The sequence below is a fragment of the Plectropomus leopardus genome, chromosome 6 (genome assembly GCF_026936395.1).
Source record: "Plectropomus leopardus strain MGB_pleo_1.0 chromosome 6, ASM2693639v1, whole genome shotgun sequence".
Lineage (NCBI taxonomy): Eukaryota > Metazoa > Chordata > Actinopteri > Perciformes > Serranidae > Plectropomus > Plectropomus leopardus.
The window spans coordinates 29,457,138-29,476,544 of record NC_142181.1 but is presented as its reverse complement, the minus strand read 5'-3'; the positions used below and the strand labels follow the sequence as shown (position 1 = coordinate 29,476,544).

The 19,407-nt window shown below is 38.6% G+C and overlaps 2 protein-coding genes across 2 annotated transcripts; both read right to left on the bottom strand.

The window, feature by feature from the left end:
- Positions 1-130: 130 nt before the first annotated feature.
- Positions 131-12,756, bottom strand: prcp (prolylcarboxypeptidase (angiotensinase C)). The gene is made up of 9 exons (XM_042487142.2): positions 12,247-12,756; positions 7,641-7,781; positions 7,456-7,557; positions 7,104-7,285; positions 6,369-6,526; positions 5,217-5,389; positions 3,204-3,371; positions 2,898-3,085; positions 131-1,493 (listed from the first exon to the last, which is right to left on the bottom strand). The coding sequence occupies exons 1-9, from the start codon at positions 12,424-12,426 to the stop codon at positions 1,271-1,273; spliced, it is 1,515 nt and encodes a 504-aa protein (XP_042343076.2). The 5' UTR covers positions 12,427-12,756; the 3' UTR covers positions 131-1,270.
- Positions 12,757-14,920: 2,164 nt separating this feature from the next.
- rab30 (RAB30, member RAS oncogene family) lies at positions 14,921-18,949 on the bottom strand. Its single transcript, XM_042487208.2, has 5 exons — positions 18,791-18,949; positions 17,384-17,482; positions 17,212-17,295; positions 16,926-17,109; positions 14,921-15,707 (listed from the first exon to the last, which is right to left on the bottom strand). The coding sequence occupies exons 2-5, from the start codon at positions 17,474-17,476 to the stop codon at positions 15,457-15,459; spliced, it is 612 nt and encodes a 203-aa protein (XP_042343142.1). The 5' UTR covers positions 17,477-17,482; positions 18,791-18,949; the 3' UTR covers positions 14,921-15,456.
- Between the last annotated feature and the right edge of the window lie 458 nt (positions 18,950-19,407).

Genomic DNA, 19,407 nt, shown 5'->3' with positions numbered 1-19,407 from the left:
AATTCATTAGTAGCTTTGTAATCAGTTTCACTGGAAGACGTGTTTCTTGGGAATGACAGCATATCAAATTAAGGTGGTATACGACATAAATAGACGGTTTAAAAGGTGAGGAAGGCAATTTTCTTCTGTGAACAATAACAAATCAAGTTTAATACACTTTAATACACTCAGTGAAGATAATATTAATAAAAGAATTTTCTTTAGATTTGGTGCCAAACTCTTCTTTACAGTTGTAACTCCTCTCCTGAGACTAAGTTTTTGGAAGCATATCACATTATACACTTATTATCAGAGAATAATACAGCTGAATGACAACAACGGAACAACAAGACTGACATCAAAAGGGGTGTCAATTTGTAAGGATGAAACCAAATTATACATATGAAACTAAAGATGTGAAAAACTAAACCTGCAACAATTAATTGATTAATTGGTTAGTTGTCAAGTATTTAATTGCCAACTTACTGCATAATCGGTTGACTGCTGAATTATTTTAGAAAAAAGTCAAAACTGTATAATTCTAGCATTTTAAATGTGAATATTAAGTGGTTTCTTTGCTCCTCTATGACGGTAAACTGAACATCCTTCAGTCCTTCATCCTTCACCAAAAATGTAATCGATTAGCCAAGAAAATAACTGACAAATTAATCAACAATGAAAGTTATGATTGGTTGCAGCCCAGAATGCATCCCCGATTGTAACACTGACTGACAACAAAAAACAACTTGCTTGAAGGCAGAGAGGCCTAAATGGGTTTTTGGCAAACTTTACATTGGAGAAGAAACAAAATGAGAATCCAGTCTTTTGATGATGATAGTCTGATTAGATGAATTAACAAAGAAAAACATTTACACTACAGCATTGTTATCAGAAGCAGGTCTCTTTTTCTTCTCATAATGGAGTACCTTTCTGTCAAGAAGCCCTTGGAAATTTATAATTTGGTATAAAGAAATGGAGTGTGTCTTATCAGGTCAAAGAAAACTACAGTCTGATACTCAAGCAACATGGCCACACGATTTTAAAAAAACAAAACAAAAAAAAAAACCCTCTCATTTGATCAGTGAAAATAAAATCAAGAGTGATGTCTACATTTTTACATAAAAGTCAGTACTTAATGTTTTAAAACCTATCTCTAACATTGATTAAAAAAGGCACAAACTTTGGCATAAAGATTCCTAGAGCACCCTGTGAAATACCATGTAAATTAAAGCTAAGCAATCCTGGATATCAAGAATATCCCAGTCAGGTAACATTGTGCTGCTTTCAGGGACTAAGGAATTGATGCAGTTTGAGGTGTTTTTTTAGCCTGTCTGATCCACTCTCGAAAATACATCACCTCTAACGCCCGCGCTGCACGGACTGAAGGCGTGTCATAGTCATTGCTGTAGCGGAGGTCCAAGTGATGAGCTCCATCAGGAATCATAATGGAAACCAGAGAATCTGTAATGTTGTGAGTCACCCCACCAGCCGACCAGGGGTCGAGTTCTCCATTACTGAAAAAAAAACATAAAATATATGATCAGACACTTGATTACAACATATAAGGGTGTTCATTTCAGTTATTTAGAGCCACACAATAACATCACTGTTGACTTTTGGTAGAAATGTTTGTAGATTCACGCGCCAATACATCACATTTCACGGTATGCTTTCTAGGGACTGTCATGTCTTGATATGATTTATTACATTGCCATATAATACCTATAAAGGCAAATTTCAAACACAACAAGGAAAATAATAAACATTAAAATCATTATTGATGTTTCACCTTCCTTTTTCATGTTCTTGGCTATGCCAGCTTTACAAGAGGTAAAGCAAGTATGCAAGTTTACTTAAAAAGCAACTCAATGATCAGAAAGTCACGCTAAAAATAAGGCAACAGATATAAAAGGCGCACTTAACTGTGCTATATATGGCTTTCTATGGATTGCCTGCACATAGCGTTCACCTCTTAAGTGACAAGAAAGCATGAAGGTGACTTAGCTGAAATAGCATCTAGCAGAGTTAGCGATGCTAATAGTGCTAACAATGGCAACAGTGCAGACAGAGCTGACAGAGTTAACATGAGGGGGAACCAGAAGGTGTGCGTTACACTTACAGGACAGCGTTATGGGCAGTAATCACCCCACGAGAGCAGTGCAGAGTGGCAGAAATTAGCCAGCCAGGGGGACCCACTACAAGGGACTAACATACACTAACATGCATGTGCGGCCAGCCTGGCTACGAAAAACAAAGAACAGAGGAGCTCGAATTAAAATAAACACGGAGGGAGTGTGACTTCATTCTCCACTTAGGACGCCATTATGCCACTATACACATGTTTAGCAAAAAGTTGTTTGCAGTTCGTTCAAAATCTAAAATATTAAAACTTAAATAAGAGAAGAAACACCATGTGGTAGACAAAATAATAAAATACTTAAATGTTAAGTGACTAAACCACCACTTTGAGTTCTCTACAGTTGTATGTTAGTATCTGTCAATTCCCCCAGATGGACTGGCTTAAAGGTTAACTGCTGGTCCTTTTGGTCAGGGCTGTTTTTTAATGACTGGCATATGTTTTGTTAACATCTGATTTGATTTGACTTTAAAAACTCATACATTATATTTCTGATTGCAAGACCTTTTTACAGCTTCACAAACGCTGCTGATTAATATTCAACCTAAAAAGACCCACCTCAGTTTTTGTGATTGAGCTCCATTAGAGTTAGTGCTATTTAATTAGAGTTTTCATGCATCTGTCTACCTCCTGTAGCTACCCAGGTGGATAGTGTTAATTTGTCTGCAGTAAAAGTCACTGAAAATCTGCACTGTATTGGCTCTCACTACACTAACAACCCCCCCCCCCAAAAATCAAGAAGCCTTGAGCCTAAATCTGACATTTTACAAGCCAAATTTACCTGAAGATGATGTTGCTGTGAGAGGCGATGTCCTTTGCCCCATAGACTGTGCCCGCCCAGTCTGCTCGTGGCCTGACACCAAACATGGAGTTACACTCATCAGAAAAGGCCTGGAAGTTCCATTCCTCAGGTTCAAACATGTCCTGAACGCCATCTGTGCACATGGGCATCACCATCTCTGTGCAGGCCTAGAAATGAGGGATTGAACACATATTCACTAAGACAGGTAAAGCTGTCCACTGACACATCTGTGATGCGATTTATTCAGTATGACATGACTGATGCTTGTGCTCTGTGTTACCGCACCTGGTAAAACCAGCCGAGGAACCCGAGACTGCCGGTTGCCGTTTGAGATGTGTTGAGACAGGAGGCGCTTCCAGTGTAGTTGTAGTAGACCTTTGCTGCTTGGGACACACCGTGCAGCAGCTGGTAGTCAGACACGGTGGACTCGAAAGCAAGATACTTGCACACCACCTTGAAAATGGAACACATTAATAAGCAAAACAAAAAATAATTATCTAGAGGTTTGTGATTACATTACAGTTCAGGCAAGCTGTAAAAGCTATTAACAGCTGCATGCATATTTTTAATAACATTAAAGAGAAAATTATAAATATCTATTTCCCATACTGTATATCAGAGTTGTTTACAAGACTAAAGATTGCTTTCTTGTGGCCCATAAACTGTTTTTCCACATAAAAAGTGGTGGCGCCTGATTTGCATATGAAATTCCCTGGAATGAACTTAAATTTATGGCTCTAATCTTGGCAGAAGAGGAAAATAAACTTCCATTTACTTAAAGCCAATGATGTAAATGATGTAAATTTAAAACGTTTTCTTTTGACTACTATTTTGTTTTGACCATGGTTGATTTCTCGGATTTAATAGCGTGGATGATAAATATTTGAGTTTGAGCTTTTGTTTAATTTCACTGCGTGTTGTTATGGTTGCAGCAGTGGAGTTGGCTGTTGTTCTGCACTCTTTGTGAGGCAGAGAAACTGGGCTTTCTTGTTTGGAGGTTGGAGGGGAGCTGCACTAGTGTGGAGTCTGTTACTAAGGCTTTTGTCTGAGGGCTGGGGAGGAGTTGGTGGTCGATGGATGAGGAGGGCCACAGACATGTCCAACCAAAGATTTATACCGTGAAAAAAAAAAACACTGCAATTGCTCCAAAGCATCTTCTCCTTACTTTTCAGATAGGATTAGGCTTATACATTCATCTCTGCCAACAGATTTCCCTCCTCTAAGCCCTCAATACCCCGTTCTCACACTCACTCAGATAATCACATTAGCTTTGTCATTAAAAAAGCTCCTCTTTGCACCCACTGCCTAAACCGCTTAAACCACCCATAGGGGTCGCATACATTAAAGGCAAGGAGCCAAAAAACTCAAAATGACCATTTAGTGTTTATTTCACCTGGCATGGTGCTCCTAGATCTATTCAGTGGCTAAATGATAAACAAACAGACAAAAAAATGTATCACACAAGTAAAAGTTTCAGTGTGAGACTGCTGTATGGGGCGCCTGGTGAGGTGTCCAAACAGAGAGTTGGGGTCAATAACAGAGCTTGGTTTATGCACGTGACATGCCAAGGTGACTGGTGGAATACACTGAATCAAGTCAATCAGCCTCTGCAAAACAGCTGCTATACTGTCACAAGTTCTTTCACACAAAAACAAAGAACACTTTGTAATGCTGAGAGTTTAAAAAAAAAAATCAGTCACATTACATGATTGCAGGCTTTTTCCAATTTTGGCAAGTTTTGCGATTATTTTTCAAGTGTCTAGTGAAGTATTTGTGACAGTCTCATTCAAATAAGAGTGGTGAAGCTTGTTTTAATGGCCTCATGAGCTGCTCTGGGCAAATGTCCTCTTTTCTGTGGTGCCATGTGAGCGTCCCAAGAGGAACACCTCAGAGATCTGACGGAGTGTGCAAATGAAAGGACCATTGGTACGAAGGAAGAAAAGAATGGTGGCTTACTTGTAGCTGTTCATCTAAAGAATACTTAAAATCGAAAAGAAACAAGATCCTTATGAATATTAATGAAGTTAATTGACAGCTGTTGTAAACAAAAGCTTGGAAGACCACAACAAACACTATCAGCTGAATCACCCATTCGCTTCAATTAAGGACAGGCTGTCGGGCCAAATCCGGCGCTTAACCAAAGACAAACAAAATTTAAAGTTGCAATAAAGTAAAGACCTTTGAAAGTAAATCAATTTGAAAACTTAACATATTTAGGATCATTTTTTGGTCAATGCTGCATGTTCAAAATATTGTTTTGAATATTAGATATAGTATTTTACAAGTGGAAGTTTTCACCTGGATTGGCCAGCGAGGTAGAGGCTGCAGAAAATTCGCTTCGTAGGGGTAGTCCACCATTGCCAGATTTACCCAAGTCTCCTGAAGCCAGTTCTTGAAGCCGACAGCATCATTCTTGTTTTTAAGGGGGGTGCATAAACTGAATTCTTCAGACAGCCACTCAAGACCAGACGCTTTTCAAAAAAAGAGCAAAAAATGTCATGTCACGACATTAGTAATTCCTTTTTCATGGGAATTGCATTTATGTTTACTGCTCAGTACTAAAATTTGACATTGATACTGTCATTTTAATCAAGATAAAAACAAAGGTTATTTATTAGAATTTAACAATTACAGCTCCCATGGCTTCTTGTAATAAGATTTAGCTGCTGAATGCAATGAAATAGCCATTATCTTATTATGGTTATTGCAACAGGGTGCTCAAACTTAAGGAAAAAATACTCTATCAATTTACACTATGCACAGGAAACATCAGTTAAAAAAATGCATGCTGACAGAAACCCTTATAAACAAATACAGAACCAAAAGCGCTCATTGTTGAAACTGGTATTCATATTCTCAGATTTTCAGCCAACATATGTACACACAAGGTGACAATGATCATCTCTCTATTTGAAGCTCCTGGGCTAAAATCATCCAAAGGTTTTGCCTGTTTAATTGTTTTTTAGCTGATAATGACACACCACACACTTGCCTACTTGTACTATAATATGATGATCATTAGCACTGATGGTGAAACAGAAATAAAAAGCACAACTCACTTCAATAAAGCATATTTCTTCAGTTAAGAGTGTAAAAATAGAAAAGGCACATCTTGTCCACACCTGAACTGCATAGTAAAGAGCTAAGATAGAGTTATGCAGGTTGTAAATTTTATGGATCTGTATATTAAAATCTGTCCTCTGAGGAGAGGCTCCAGACTGTATACCCAATAGTGACACAAGTTCTAGTACCAGCTGTCTGGTTTCAGGCTTTAGTAGATCAGTAATTACATGCATAAACATAGACAATACACACATAGAAATTCTTGAAATCCAGGAGCCTCCTCATACATAACACTGTTCATTTATTATTCTGAGTAACTCAAACAAGACATAATTCCTTCAATATGACAGTTAAGATGAATAAACCCATCATGGCTGTAGGACTTACCAGTGGAAGAGACATTGTTAATAGCCTTCCATGAAATTCTGATGTTCGCATCACAGTTATATCCACTTCTGGCAAAGTCCTGTGTGACTATTTTGTAGAAGTTCCCACATGGCACCATACCAGGGAACTGCCATATTGGTGCGGAGGCTGCCAGAGCTCTGAAATACAATAAGAGGCAAAACCATTTTGACAGGTTTTTTTTTTCCAAATTACACAAACCGCACATCCATTATCCTGGGCAATCTTTAAGTAATTTGTGTAACATGTTTGCGGGGCCAGCATAGTGATTACAGAAGTGTTGTAGAAGTTAATGGATCACTGATTCCAAATGTGTCAAACTTGTGCCATGCCTCTGAGCAAGAGTCTGTAAAAAGATTGCAAAACACACCCTACAGATTCACCGCATTCAGTGTAAGCTCTAACGAATGCTCTGTGTTTATTACATTAATTCACAGGCAGGTGACGAAGCCAAACAGCACTCTGTTTAAAAAAAAGCTGCACCCCCAAAATTAAACAGTTTCCTGGTTTGCTCTTCAGTCTTCTTTGGTGTGCGGAGAAATCAGCAAACATGAGTCCCAGTGTTTGATTTCTAGGTAATTAAACTAAAACCTTTTTCTTTACCTTTCGCTACTGTTAGGAGCTGGAAAAATGCAAAGTTGTCAGCTACATTTTTAGGGAATCCATGAATTAGGGAATTCCAACCTGAAGCCCCCCAAAAATGCAATAATTTCTTACCCAACTACTATATTGGGGTATTTCATCCTGAACCAAGCAGAGAGCATCCCTCCATAGGAACCTCCAACAGCAATGACAGGGCTTTGCTGCACTCCTGGTAAAGTGCTCTTCAGATTCTGAATAAGCACTGCAAAATCTGCCAGGGCCTGCTCTGAGGTCAGGTAGTTCAGGTGTTTGCTGTCCTGCAAGCAGATGACAAATTAAGTAAAATTAAGAGTAGATTGTCTACAAAATGATGCATAATACTAATCTGAAAATATAAGGCATAGTTTTATTAGATAGTTCATTTCTTCATACCTATATGAGATTTTAATAACAGTCAGACGTACTCCAACACTGCATCTTTACTTACACTGTAAGAGTCTTGTCCAAATGGCAGGGACTCTCCATAGTAACGATGTTCTGCAAATACCAGCATGGCGCCCAACTCCTCCGCAACTTCCCACATGAATCCCTACAGAGAAAACAATGACAGGTGTGAAATTAGACTGAAGATTATGTGCAGTATAAATATAAAGTAGCAGATGGGATATTTACAGTATTGTTGCAGAACCAGGTGATGTCGCCTTCATTGCCGGTGTAGAACAAAATGGGTCCTCCAGGCTGCTGCCAGTGTTTGTCTGCCACAAGGTACCGCTGTTTGAAGGTGCCATCCTCTAGGAAGCCAAAATGATCAATCTGTGACAAATAAAACATGACACCAAATAAAATTAGTGCATAATCTTAAATGTGCTCACAAACACACACTGATCGCAAACATCCCATTTGCTCTCAGTGTAGCTGAACTGTGCAGCTGGGCCCAAAAGTTAATTAAAAGGTGCAATAAATTAACATCAAAACATGAAATTTCAATATCTCCTGTGAAAACTCAACATGTAGGGCTGGTATATCGTTTGAAAAAATTGCGATACCATTACTGATAACAATAGGGTGCATAATTTGATCATCATTTGGTGGCATCTCAGCATGCTGGACCACCAACTCTGTCTAGTACACTGCACTCGACTTCACCAAACCACAGACTGTAAGGGTTGTAGCTGCTGAAGCAGAGGGCAAATCACCTGTCATATTATACTACTATTTGGCATTGGGTTATTCCAGCTGACACCTTAAATGTATTGAGTATCTATAGCCTGCTCTATCAATGTGGCAATGATTTACTGATGTTACAATCTACAGCATTTTAAAGCATGCACTCCAATGTACATCAACTGCTCTGAGCTGAACGTGATCCTCAGATACCTGGCCCTGTGCCAACTATGGCGTTGTGAAATGACAGTCCCCAGGTTGGATTTGAGGGTAATTAGCCCCAATTTGTATTAAAATATGTTGGAGCCAGTTTAAGGGATTCCACATTAGTTCCACTTTAGATGAGCTCTGAGATATCCTTTCATGCAACCTCAGGGATTCTGGGGTATCTTCCCCTTTCAGCTATATTCCCCGTATTATTTATTAAACAAAAGCAGAAAGAAACCGACAACTTCACAGCGCAGGCGGCCCCATGAGGCGGCTGAGTTGTCCAACCCTTGAAACAGCACCAACACTTAATACAAAATGTTTTTGTTTTGTTTTTCCCCCTCCTCGCTCACTTCCCTCCTCAGTGGACACAAAGGAGGCAGCAATTTTATGAGCCAGTGACACCAAAAAGATTCGGGGGCCTCAATGTGTTCATTCAAGCCTCGACTCCTTAGTGCTTGGCAGTGCTTTTAAGTGTGAGGGGACCATGAGACAGTTTAAAGGAAAAGTTCAGCAGTTTGGCAGCAAAATAAGCATCAGTGGATATTGGTCATCCAAAGTGTTATGCTTTGAATTGAATTTTAAGAGCAAAGTGTTAAAGTTGTCAAATATTGTTTGTTTTATTAGTTATTTCTTATTCATACCAAGGTTTGAAAAAAGGTAGATTTTGGGAGTGAAACTCTTTAATTACTGAAAGCCAAATCCTCTTGCATTGCAAACAGAAATATTCCTATAGACTATGATCTAAATGCCAAACTAAAGAGGCTGAATATACATAGTGTTTCACAAAAAGAACTCCTGGTGAGTATTGTATCACTTGCACCCACTCAGTATGCACATCACAAAACCTATGAGATGGGTTTCATAACAAATCCACACCCTGATGAGTAGTGCCACCATGTGGTTACTGCAGGAAGCACTCAAGCAGTTAGTTCCAATAGAAATTCAATTCTCATTCTGTGCATCCACTGGACCAGAAACTTTACCTATTCCACAAGAAAAGAGTCTGAATCTGTTGTATTACAGTCTAGAAAACGAAGAAATTAGGGAAAAGACTGGTGCACAAGTGCCGGTTAATGACAGCACTTAATTTGGAGGATGCTAAAGGACACTTCCATTTATTGTCTGGAGGCAAGATGCAGTCAAGAGGATTTCCTCTTCTAGATCACTTAATGCTCTGCTCACAGTAGCTTGTCCCACAGAGAGAGTAGAACAGAGCTACATGATTTATGATACTATTTATGATACGAACTTGCTACTAATGGTACTGAAAAGTGGATTGCAGGTATTTTAGTTGTTGTACATAAGAAGAAGAAAATGATCTCTTGTTGATGGGTCAAAGGAAGCACATCAGAGAAGACAATGGACGACAGAAGTGAGGAAATGGTCTCTGTCCTCTTCCCCGTGTGGCTGATTAGGCAGGATGTCGTGGGTTGGACCAGGTGTGGAGCATTGTCTCCTAATCCAAACATTGTTCTGTGCATATCAGCAGTTTGTAAATATTATGCTTAGAACTGCATTTTTTTTGCTTCATCTATTCAACATTTTTGTTACATCTGAAAATAGTAAAAAATCATAACACTTCCCCAGATCCCAAGGTGATGTAAGCAAATGTCTTGTTATATCTGATAAACAGTCCAAATCTTATATATAGTTAATTTACCATAATACTTTTTTTAATAACTGCAATGATAAATCAACAAATCACTACAGCTCTATGAATATACATATAAAAATACGGGTTCCTCAGCAGTTGTTTGGCATGGGTTTACTTGCAAAATGCCACACAGAGTAATTTTAAGCCCCTGCATGGTATTTTAGAGTTTCTGTACTGGTTCTTTCCCCAATTAACTAAACTAAATGAAGCTGAAGAACTTATAGAAAACCTTTTAAGCAGCAGTATTGTTTGTTAGAGATTTTCTACTGGTTTTCAGCTCAGTTTACAGGGAAAAGAATAAAAACACCACAATAAAAAAGCCTACAAACACTGTCCTTCCAGAAACTAAGACATTAAAGGAGTGGCACTCAACCTTGCTGCTCCCTATATCCACAGAAATATTCCAGGTTTGAAAATGTAACATATTGTGTTTCTAAATAAGCATTTAGTACATGAATCTGGATCTTTTAAGCCAACATGCTGACTGGTCCACCTCATGGTTCTGGCAGTATCTGACAAAGGCACTGTATAGCACCTTTAAACAACGGGTACCATATATACGTAGCACCAAAACAGGTTCCCCCATCATTACAAGCAAAATAACCACTTTTGGGTAGGGATGCAGGATATTGGATTTTTGCCAATATGTGATATGACAATATCTTCTAACTTATTTTGGCCGATAGCTAATACAGATATGTGCACATATGTTTTTCCACCTAATTGCAGAGAACAGCAAGTCTCTCCTGTAGTGGAATTAAATACGCCTACTCTTATTCAAGATTTAGTTTTAAAGTTTAAAAAAAACACCTGTACACTTTCTCCCACTTTTGCAGGCTTTGATGATGCTCTCCCTGAGACAATCCTGGCGAGAGCCAAAAGCAGGGCAAATCTGACCTATTTTAACTAATGTGTATTATTCTTAAGTGTTTATTAATTCTCTCACTATAATTCATACAGCATTGGTTGAAAGAGCATCAGGGATTGGTTCTCTTTACTTTTTTATGGACTAGATTGTCTTTTCCCAATGTCTACACCCATTGATCTTGAAAAGTGCTTGCAAAGCTGTCCAAAGTCCAAGTTAGCAGGGAATTCAACAGAGTCTAAAGTTTAGGGATGAAGAAAGACAGACTTTGACTATGAGGTTTGACTAAACCGGTTCAGTCTCTAAATGTGGGTAAACTGGTTTGTTTTACTTTTCATAACATCCCTGACGACAGGAATAGAAAAGTAAGCCAATTAAGACACAAGCACAGTCTTATGACTGTATGAGTCAGGTTTTCAAGTCACTGAACGTGATGCTGCGTTACCACTACATACACTCAACAGGCAATCTGATCTTCCATGAAGTAACAGTAAATGGAAAATGTAAAGGCTGAATGAAGATCTCTCAAACCCCCCTGAGGTAAAAGTGTTTCACATTCACTAGGCCCCGGAGACCTTTTTAGGCAGCGAGCCAGGAGGGATAGTTACAGCTCTGCTGGCAGGAACAGAGCCAATTGTGATAGTTTTCCCTTCACTACAGGAAGCCAGGGGGAAACAACTATTGTCTGCAGACACTACACATGAACAACCCCTACAGAACCAAGTGCATTAACATTTTAGAAAGAGCAAGTGTTACTGATATTAGTAAACAGCAAACAATGAGCCAAAGTAATCAAGGGCATTGGTTAATTTCCTGCATTCTGGTGAATTTATACACCAATTTGTGCCTTTTCTACATCATTCATGGTGAAAATGACCTACATTTGGTCAAAGTCCTCTGCTACTTTTATGTTTTAATTAAGGAGGACAAATGAACACGTTCTTGAAATTGAGAGGGAGTTGTCACCTTAATACCCACCAAAATTTACACCTATGCAAGTAATGCAGTGATAAATAAAGAGTGAGCACACTATAATAACCCCATAATCATCAAATTCAGTTATATAATGGGAAAATGTTGCTTCTTGCATTTTGTTTTTCTTTTTGGGATTATATTTTCATTAGCCTATGAAAGCAATCTGATAATACTGAGTATATATACTAAGTCATATTATTACTGATTGTATTATTTCATGCCAAACGTGTAGATATTTTTTATTTATTTTAACTGTTACTTCTCTAAACCGTTAAATTAAGCCCTTACATGGTGTGACAGAAAAAGAAGAAGTAAAATACAGGAAGAGACCAGTGCAAACTTATCTGTAAAATACAGTTTTCACAGACAACTGGTGCGTTAATGATAAATCAAATACATTTAAAACTCACCCTCTGGTCAAAATAAAGTGTTTCATAGCTGATGGGAGTCTCAGTGGAGTAAGCTGACCCACCAAACCTGGTGAAAAGTTTGGGTTTGAGGGCGATCACGTGTAAACAGCCCAGACACAGCGTTAGGATGCAGGTAGCTGCAGCTCTGTCCAAAACCTGCGCCCTGACTCCAGCCTTCATCTCTGCTAATGTCAAACACAGCTCACCACACACTGATCTTCAGCACATGACAATGAGGTCGCATGGTCTCTCTTTGCTCCCACTGGGAAGAGGAGACCTGTCCCGAGGAAGAAAGGAAGTGAGTCTCGCCTGTCAGCAAATCCAGAGAGGTGTTGTCAGACAGCGTGTGACCTATATTCAGCAGCAGAGCAGAGGCAGCCCTCTGCCGGACAGGAAGCACCAGGTTCAACGCTTCACCACGTTTTATTAATAATATTAATTTTAACTTTACTGTGGCCGGTTTGGTCGGTCACAAGAAAGCAGATGGTTCCCACTGTAAATACGCGCGCGGTGGCTGATGGGAGTCGGAGTTTCAAATGTGCACGTTGGAGTTACTTTCGAAAAACACTAGCTATTGTTGCAAAAGTAAACCGGGAACACGTATCGATGCCTCGCTTTAACACGCCTATCACTAACGACGCATTGTTGTGTTGTGCTGTGTGGAGCGTAAAATGTCTTTTGTTTTGCCATAGTCTACATCCATACATCTTTCCTAATTTGGGGCTATTACTTTGAAAGTCTATAACGGAAGTATTAAATCAAGTGGGTAAATTAAGATACAAAATAAAACTTTATTTATTCCGAGGGAAATTGGTGCCAAGCAGGTGCAATGCAGAGTTTTCCTTTACATCGAAAATATCCAGCAACACAGACATGGAGAGATCTACAATTGATAATATTCTTGCACTTTCTGTGATTTAGACCAAGAAACAATATGTGATCTGTGTTAAACCCATAGACTGTATATAGGCCTATACAGTCTATGGTTATACCAAAATATTTGGGGTGATGATGATGATCGACATTAAAGGACAACTGAGCAAAAAATTCAATTAACAGGAATATACTTTTTTGTGTGTGTTTAAAATTAATGAGTGGCAACAAGCTTGTTATTATTATTATTACTATTATTGATGGCGGTAGTAATTGTCGTCGTATTTACTTTATTTGTATTTATTTATTTTTATAATTAATTTTATACAAAGGGGTGGACATATACAAAAAACAGCATTTTGGACTTTTCTAGCTAGGAAATTAAGTTGCAGTGCAAAGCGGCAAGAGACAAATATAGAAATTGTAAATATAAAAATACAAAATTATGACAGTAAATCCAAAATAAATACAATACATAGGCTACTATGCAAAAGTCTTATTTGAGTCTATCTATTGGAAACAACTATTCTAAAATGTACAAGTTTATCATCAGTTGCCAGGTTGTACAAATCAAACATATTTATCATTTTTCATCAGTATGTTATCATGATTCGTATTCTGTATGTTGGTTATTATTTTATGTATATTTAAAATAATGTGTTCACTGCGAAGAACTGGAAAAAAAAAATCTAATTCATCAAGTTAGCGTCAACGCAGACACTTCCGGTAAATCATTTAAAAATAAAACTAAACAGCCACAGAGATGATACTCGTGATCACCGCGGGAGGGCAGTGGATAGTCAATAACTGGCCTTGAACAATAACATCATGACAAACACACAATATTTAGTGTAATTATTTAATGTTATACAGAGTATTTTTAGGGATTATTTTGTACACATAAAGGAAAAGAAGCACAATATCCCAGTAGTGTTTTCCTTTGTATTTCCCATATTCTGTTGACAAGAAAATGCTAGGGATTAACAATAAATCACTGCTGTTAAATCTAAGGTAAAAGGCAAAACAAAATGCTTGCCAGTTGTACAAAGGGATTACTGAAATTAAGAAGTATAAAAAGCAAAGTGCCAGGATGTACTACAGTCTGTACAACAAAAGACAAAATGTTACAATAAAAATAATAAGTGTGCAGTATATGGCATTGTGCAATTCATTACATTACAGTTATGGCAAATATCTGAAAGATAGTTAGACACTACAAATTATGGCAAAAACATGCTGGATAATCAGGAAAGGTCACAATAAAAGCTTATGAAGTACAACAAGTCATATATGAAACTACATCAACATACCACTTCAAACAAAAGAAGTGATACGATTTCATGGCTAGGCAGCAACAACAAAGGCAGAAATATTCACGTCTATGGATAAAAGACACAGCTGACAGTCAAATAAAAAAATCAAGTCAATTGATTAAACTGTTTATAATTCCTATTGATGACTGACAACAACTGAGGTCTTTCCAACTGCTCCGTACAATATCAACCGACTAAACACAAGCACTGCAAGTATACTAAAAAAAATAATAATAATAATGGCGTCACAGAATACTGTTTCATTGTAGTATTTATATGTGTTTCAGTTTGTTATCTGACACAAAAACATATTTAGCAGCAAGTAAAAACCTTCTATAGGGAACAAATATTTCACAGTTTGTAATGACAGGTGCAAAATCCACTCAAAAATGAGATTATGAAAGTTAATAAAATTTTATGCAATTCTCAGAGCACAAGAAACCAGAGGGGAATAAATGATTGTGCAACAGATTAGAGTAAGTTTGCAATTCTTTTTTTTTTTTTGCCAACTTGATCAGACTTGGTAATCTCGAAAAACTGTATGTAAACATATTGTTACCATTTACTGATAACTTCCAATGACCGTGACACCTGTTGTCAACTTTGTGGAATCTGTAACAAAATACCTGGTAAAACTTTTTACTCATGTAATACTGCTGGTGAACATTGATGTTTAATGAAAATGGATCCGAACGCCCAAACAGGAAGAGTCTGCCATTTCACCATAAAGAGGTCAAAATGGAAACTTACACCAATTCCTGGATGCATCAGGCAACATTTTACATCCTGTTGCACTGAAGACAATGTTCTCCATACTGGCAGCATCTAAAATGCTTGTTCCTGGAATGCCAAACTTAAGTTGACTAACTCCTTTGTACAGCTTTAAAAAGGCATGGGACTAGAAATGACGGGACTAAGAAGTGGCTTTATGCCATCTTAGAGGGACGGAGGCATCGGGGCTCGGCCATCTGCCCTCTACAGTCAATGGCTACTGAGTTACCATGGCCAGAAGGCTGAGCTCTCTCTAATTGAGGTTGCAGCAGGTCAAGTAACTGATGGTTTTACCCTCACCGGGCACTGGGGCAGTGTCATTGTTGTCAAGCTTGTTCTGCTTGGCCTCTCGAATGAGTTCGCAGGCCAGGTCGAGGAAAAGTTTTTCAACATTGTCGGACTCTTTGGCTGAGGTCTCCAAATAGAGCATGCTCTGAGCCTCAGCGAAGTCTTCAGCCCTCTGTCTGAGAACCTCTCTCTTCTCTGCCAGATCTATTTTATTACCTGGAAGACATAAAACAGTCATCTGTTGATGTACGCAGCATGTAAAGACGGGTTTCCATTAACCCTCGAATTGCGCAAATTGAAATTGCGAGTAAAAATGGAAACACGCACATTCTGAAATAACTCTTAATTATCTATCACAAAAAAGTTTTTACGCTCGTATGGAGTGGTATTTCAGGTAATTCAAAGAAGCCATATTTCACAAAACTGCAAGCAAAGCTATTTTTTTCGCTTTTAAAGGTCACATGATGAACAACAAAGCAATGTCATGCCTCATCAATTTTGTGTATATAGCCTGGCATACATCGTACACACACCTGTGGACAGTGATTTTGCTAACACCAAACATCTCAGCTATTACCCTGTCCTCTGCACAGGTAGCCAGTTTATAAACACCTATGGCTATGTGCTTGTTGGTAGGAACTGGCTCCCTCGGGCATGATACAGCAGGCGCTACAAGAGGTGTTATTACATCGCATAACTCTTCAGAAGTTGAGCGAATCATTCAGAAGTTTTGAATCTACAGTTCTTCTGTGAAATCGTGGGCTATCACTTCCCCGAAGTCCCTCATATGTGGCTGCTACCATGTTTAATGGGCTCTCCTTTTCATTATCGCTCCATAACACGCCTACGTTGCCTTCGATTGGAAACAATGACAACTAGTCTGGTGGCTGCAATGGAAATAATGCTGCTAAAGTTTTGAACATCCATTACCATGCTTGTTGGAATGTTATTGCCAGAGAAGCCACATAACATCACTCAGTGGAAGCGCACTCATCTTGCAATTGTGTTTTGACATTTTGAAAATATTGCTGTAGTTCTGCGCAGATCTGTATTGGAAATCCGTCTTATGAATCTGACTTTTTGCATCACAACACAGATTGTCTTTCTTAACAGTGGTGTGGATGAGACAGATGGAAGTGCAGTGTATGTGTGTGCGTGTATACGTTGGATGGATGTAAAAAAGACAGTGTGTAAACTTTTTTATTTCAGAAAAAAATTATTTCTTCAGTTAACAAAACTGGCTTTGACGTTTGCAAATCTATTCAGAAACTGCCTCTGACATCAGCTCAGCAATTCATGCTCACATTTATGTGGGCTCTGAATATCAGGCCAGTTTTGGTGCACACCATTATTCACTGCGTTCCCATAATTAACTATGAGCATAATGATAAAAGAGGTCCATCTGTTATTAATGTACAAAGTAAAGCTTCTTACCGACTAATATAGTCACCACCTGGTTGTTGGCATACTGCTCAATCTCCCTCAGCCACTCTGGAAGGCACCTGAAGGAGTCCTCACAGGTAATGTCGTACGTAAGAATGAGGGCGTTGGCACTACGGTAATAACTCTGAGTAATGGAGCGAAATCTCTCCTGTCCAGCTGTGTCCCATATCTGCAGCTGGAAAACATCACATCTAATATGAGCAACTTTCTATCTACTATTACTATTAACTATTTAAACACATAAAAGGCACCTGATCCAAAACATAAATACATTTACCTTAACCTTCTCCCCTTTGATTTCCACTGTTTTAATCATGAAATCCACTCCAATAGTTGCCCCTTGTCCAGGTGGGAAAAGGCCCTAAAAATATATATAAAATATATAGTCTGATACTTCAACACTTAGTAATTCAGTGACTCCAAACTCATGAGCTCAAACTTATACAAACCTGAGTAAAGCGCCGGACAAGACATGTCTTCCCAACTCCAGCATTTCCTATCAGAACTATTTTGAACAGGTAGTCATAATCTTCCATGCTCATGCTAAACTGTGAAAAGCAAGGGAACACAAGAAAATGGTGATTAGTAAATGCATTAACATTAAATGACTGCATTTGGCTAAAGTAAACACGTGTCTGTAGCACATGCTACAGGCACAAATCGGAGAAGCCAGCTTGTGAAGATGCTGAGAAAACTACCTAACTGTTGTGTAAAGGCCAGCATCCCACAGCTGCCATTTGACCTGAATAATCTTCACTAAGACAAACCAGAGGAACTATGAGTTAAAAATTCCCTGGTTTAGGATTGCACAAATACACTGAGGGCACTGCAAAAGTCAATGCAAAAGTCTTCTCAAGTCCCAATGTCATAAAGTGTTTACTTATGCTGTAATTAAATCTCCCTATCACTGGTACTTGAATTACTTTGAGAAATGATAAAATATACATTTATCAAATTGTATTTGTCCTTGATTCCCCATCATTACGGACTAAAACACTTCAGACACTTTACACTTTGAGAACAACAATATATATAGGGACGCAGAGGAAATGTTTCGATTTATTCTATTCTTCCTATTTCACTTCCCCATCGTTTTCCCCATTTTACAGCATATGATATGTGAACAACGTGAAATTCCGAGTATTATTACAAAGCGCATTTTTAGGAGTCCATGCATCACTTCGGGGGGATAATGGAGCCACGGAGGCTCAAAACACTGTTGGAGAAATACTCTGCAAAAATAAACGCAGAGGTGTAGCTACTGGATTTCTGATCCTTCAGTCTGTGTCCTCGCGCAACACGGCGACATTTAGTGCAAAATGCATCCTAACAGCGGTAGCAACATATAATTTTAGTATTCCCTGCAGCACCGTTATACATCTGCTTAGATCTTAGATAACAACACGGAGAGTCGGGCCTATACTTGCATGAAAACTAAATATCTCGTTGTAAAAACAGAGAGAGCATATTTTAAAAGATCAAACTGTTGCTTACAGGACTGTGTGAATCACTGAATGCGAACCTGGACACAATGAACCACATTTTAAGGTTTAATTCAACTGAAATCGCTTGAATATACATTGTTCCCTGTGTCGCATTTCCTTCTTCGCCTTTTTATCTTGTTTTGTAATGCAAAGTGACACCGTAACATCCTGAACAGACTTAATCTAAGTTAATGTTCCATTTCTTCCAAATAACGCTACATTTTCAGTCTTGATAGCCATTAGGGCGAAGCTAGCAGCAGTAGCAACTAGCGGCTACCGTGAGACTCTAGCCATTTTGTCACTATCTGCAGATGCAGGATTGAACATCTCAGTCAGACCTGCGAAGCGAGTCTAGAAATACTTTGCACTTACCAAAAACACGGGGATTTCCCCGGATTTATAACTACTTGGTATGCATAGGTCACCTCATCAAATAGGCAAAGCCACTGCTGGGCAGGGCATAATTCCTCTGGCTGTGTATCCTCAGCAGCTCAGCAGCAGCCTATCTGATAGAGGAGGAGAAGGAGGAGGAAGAGGAGGAGGAAGACTGCACTCAATGATGTCATCAGCGCACATGCAAAGTAACTCAGTACATCTACTCAAGTATTGCACGTTATGCTTTTATTCTACTGCATTTAATAAAGAATACAGTCTTTTAAATATCATGTTTTATTGGCTGTGCAGCCAAGCGTGACGTTGAAGGGTGCTCATTTAGGGATTGTTCTTTATTTATCAGAGGACAGAGTTGCTGGGTTGTGACTTAATTAATTTTTTTGTTTGCTTGTTTTTGTTTTTGCTTTTTTTACCCTCCCTAAAGCTACAAAGTAGTGAGTGACTGGCAGAAAATTCACGACCCTCCCTCCACCATTAATTAATTATTAGATTTTAAAAACATACCCTTTGATATTTTAAGTTGAAAGTTCAAGATGGAATCCTGGAGTTAAAAAAAGCCTTGCTATTTTTTTATACGTCGTGCATGCTGGTTAGTT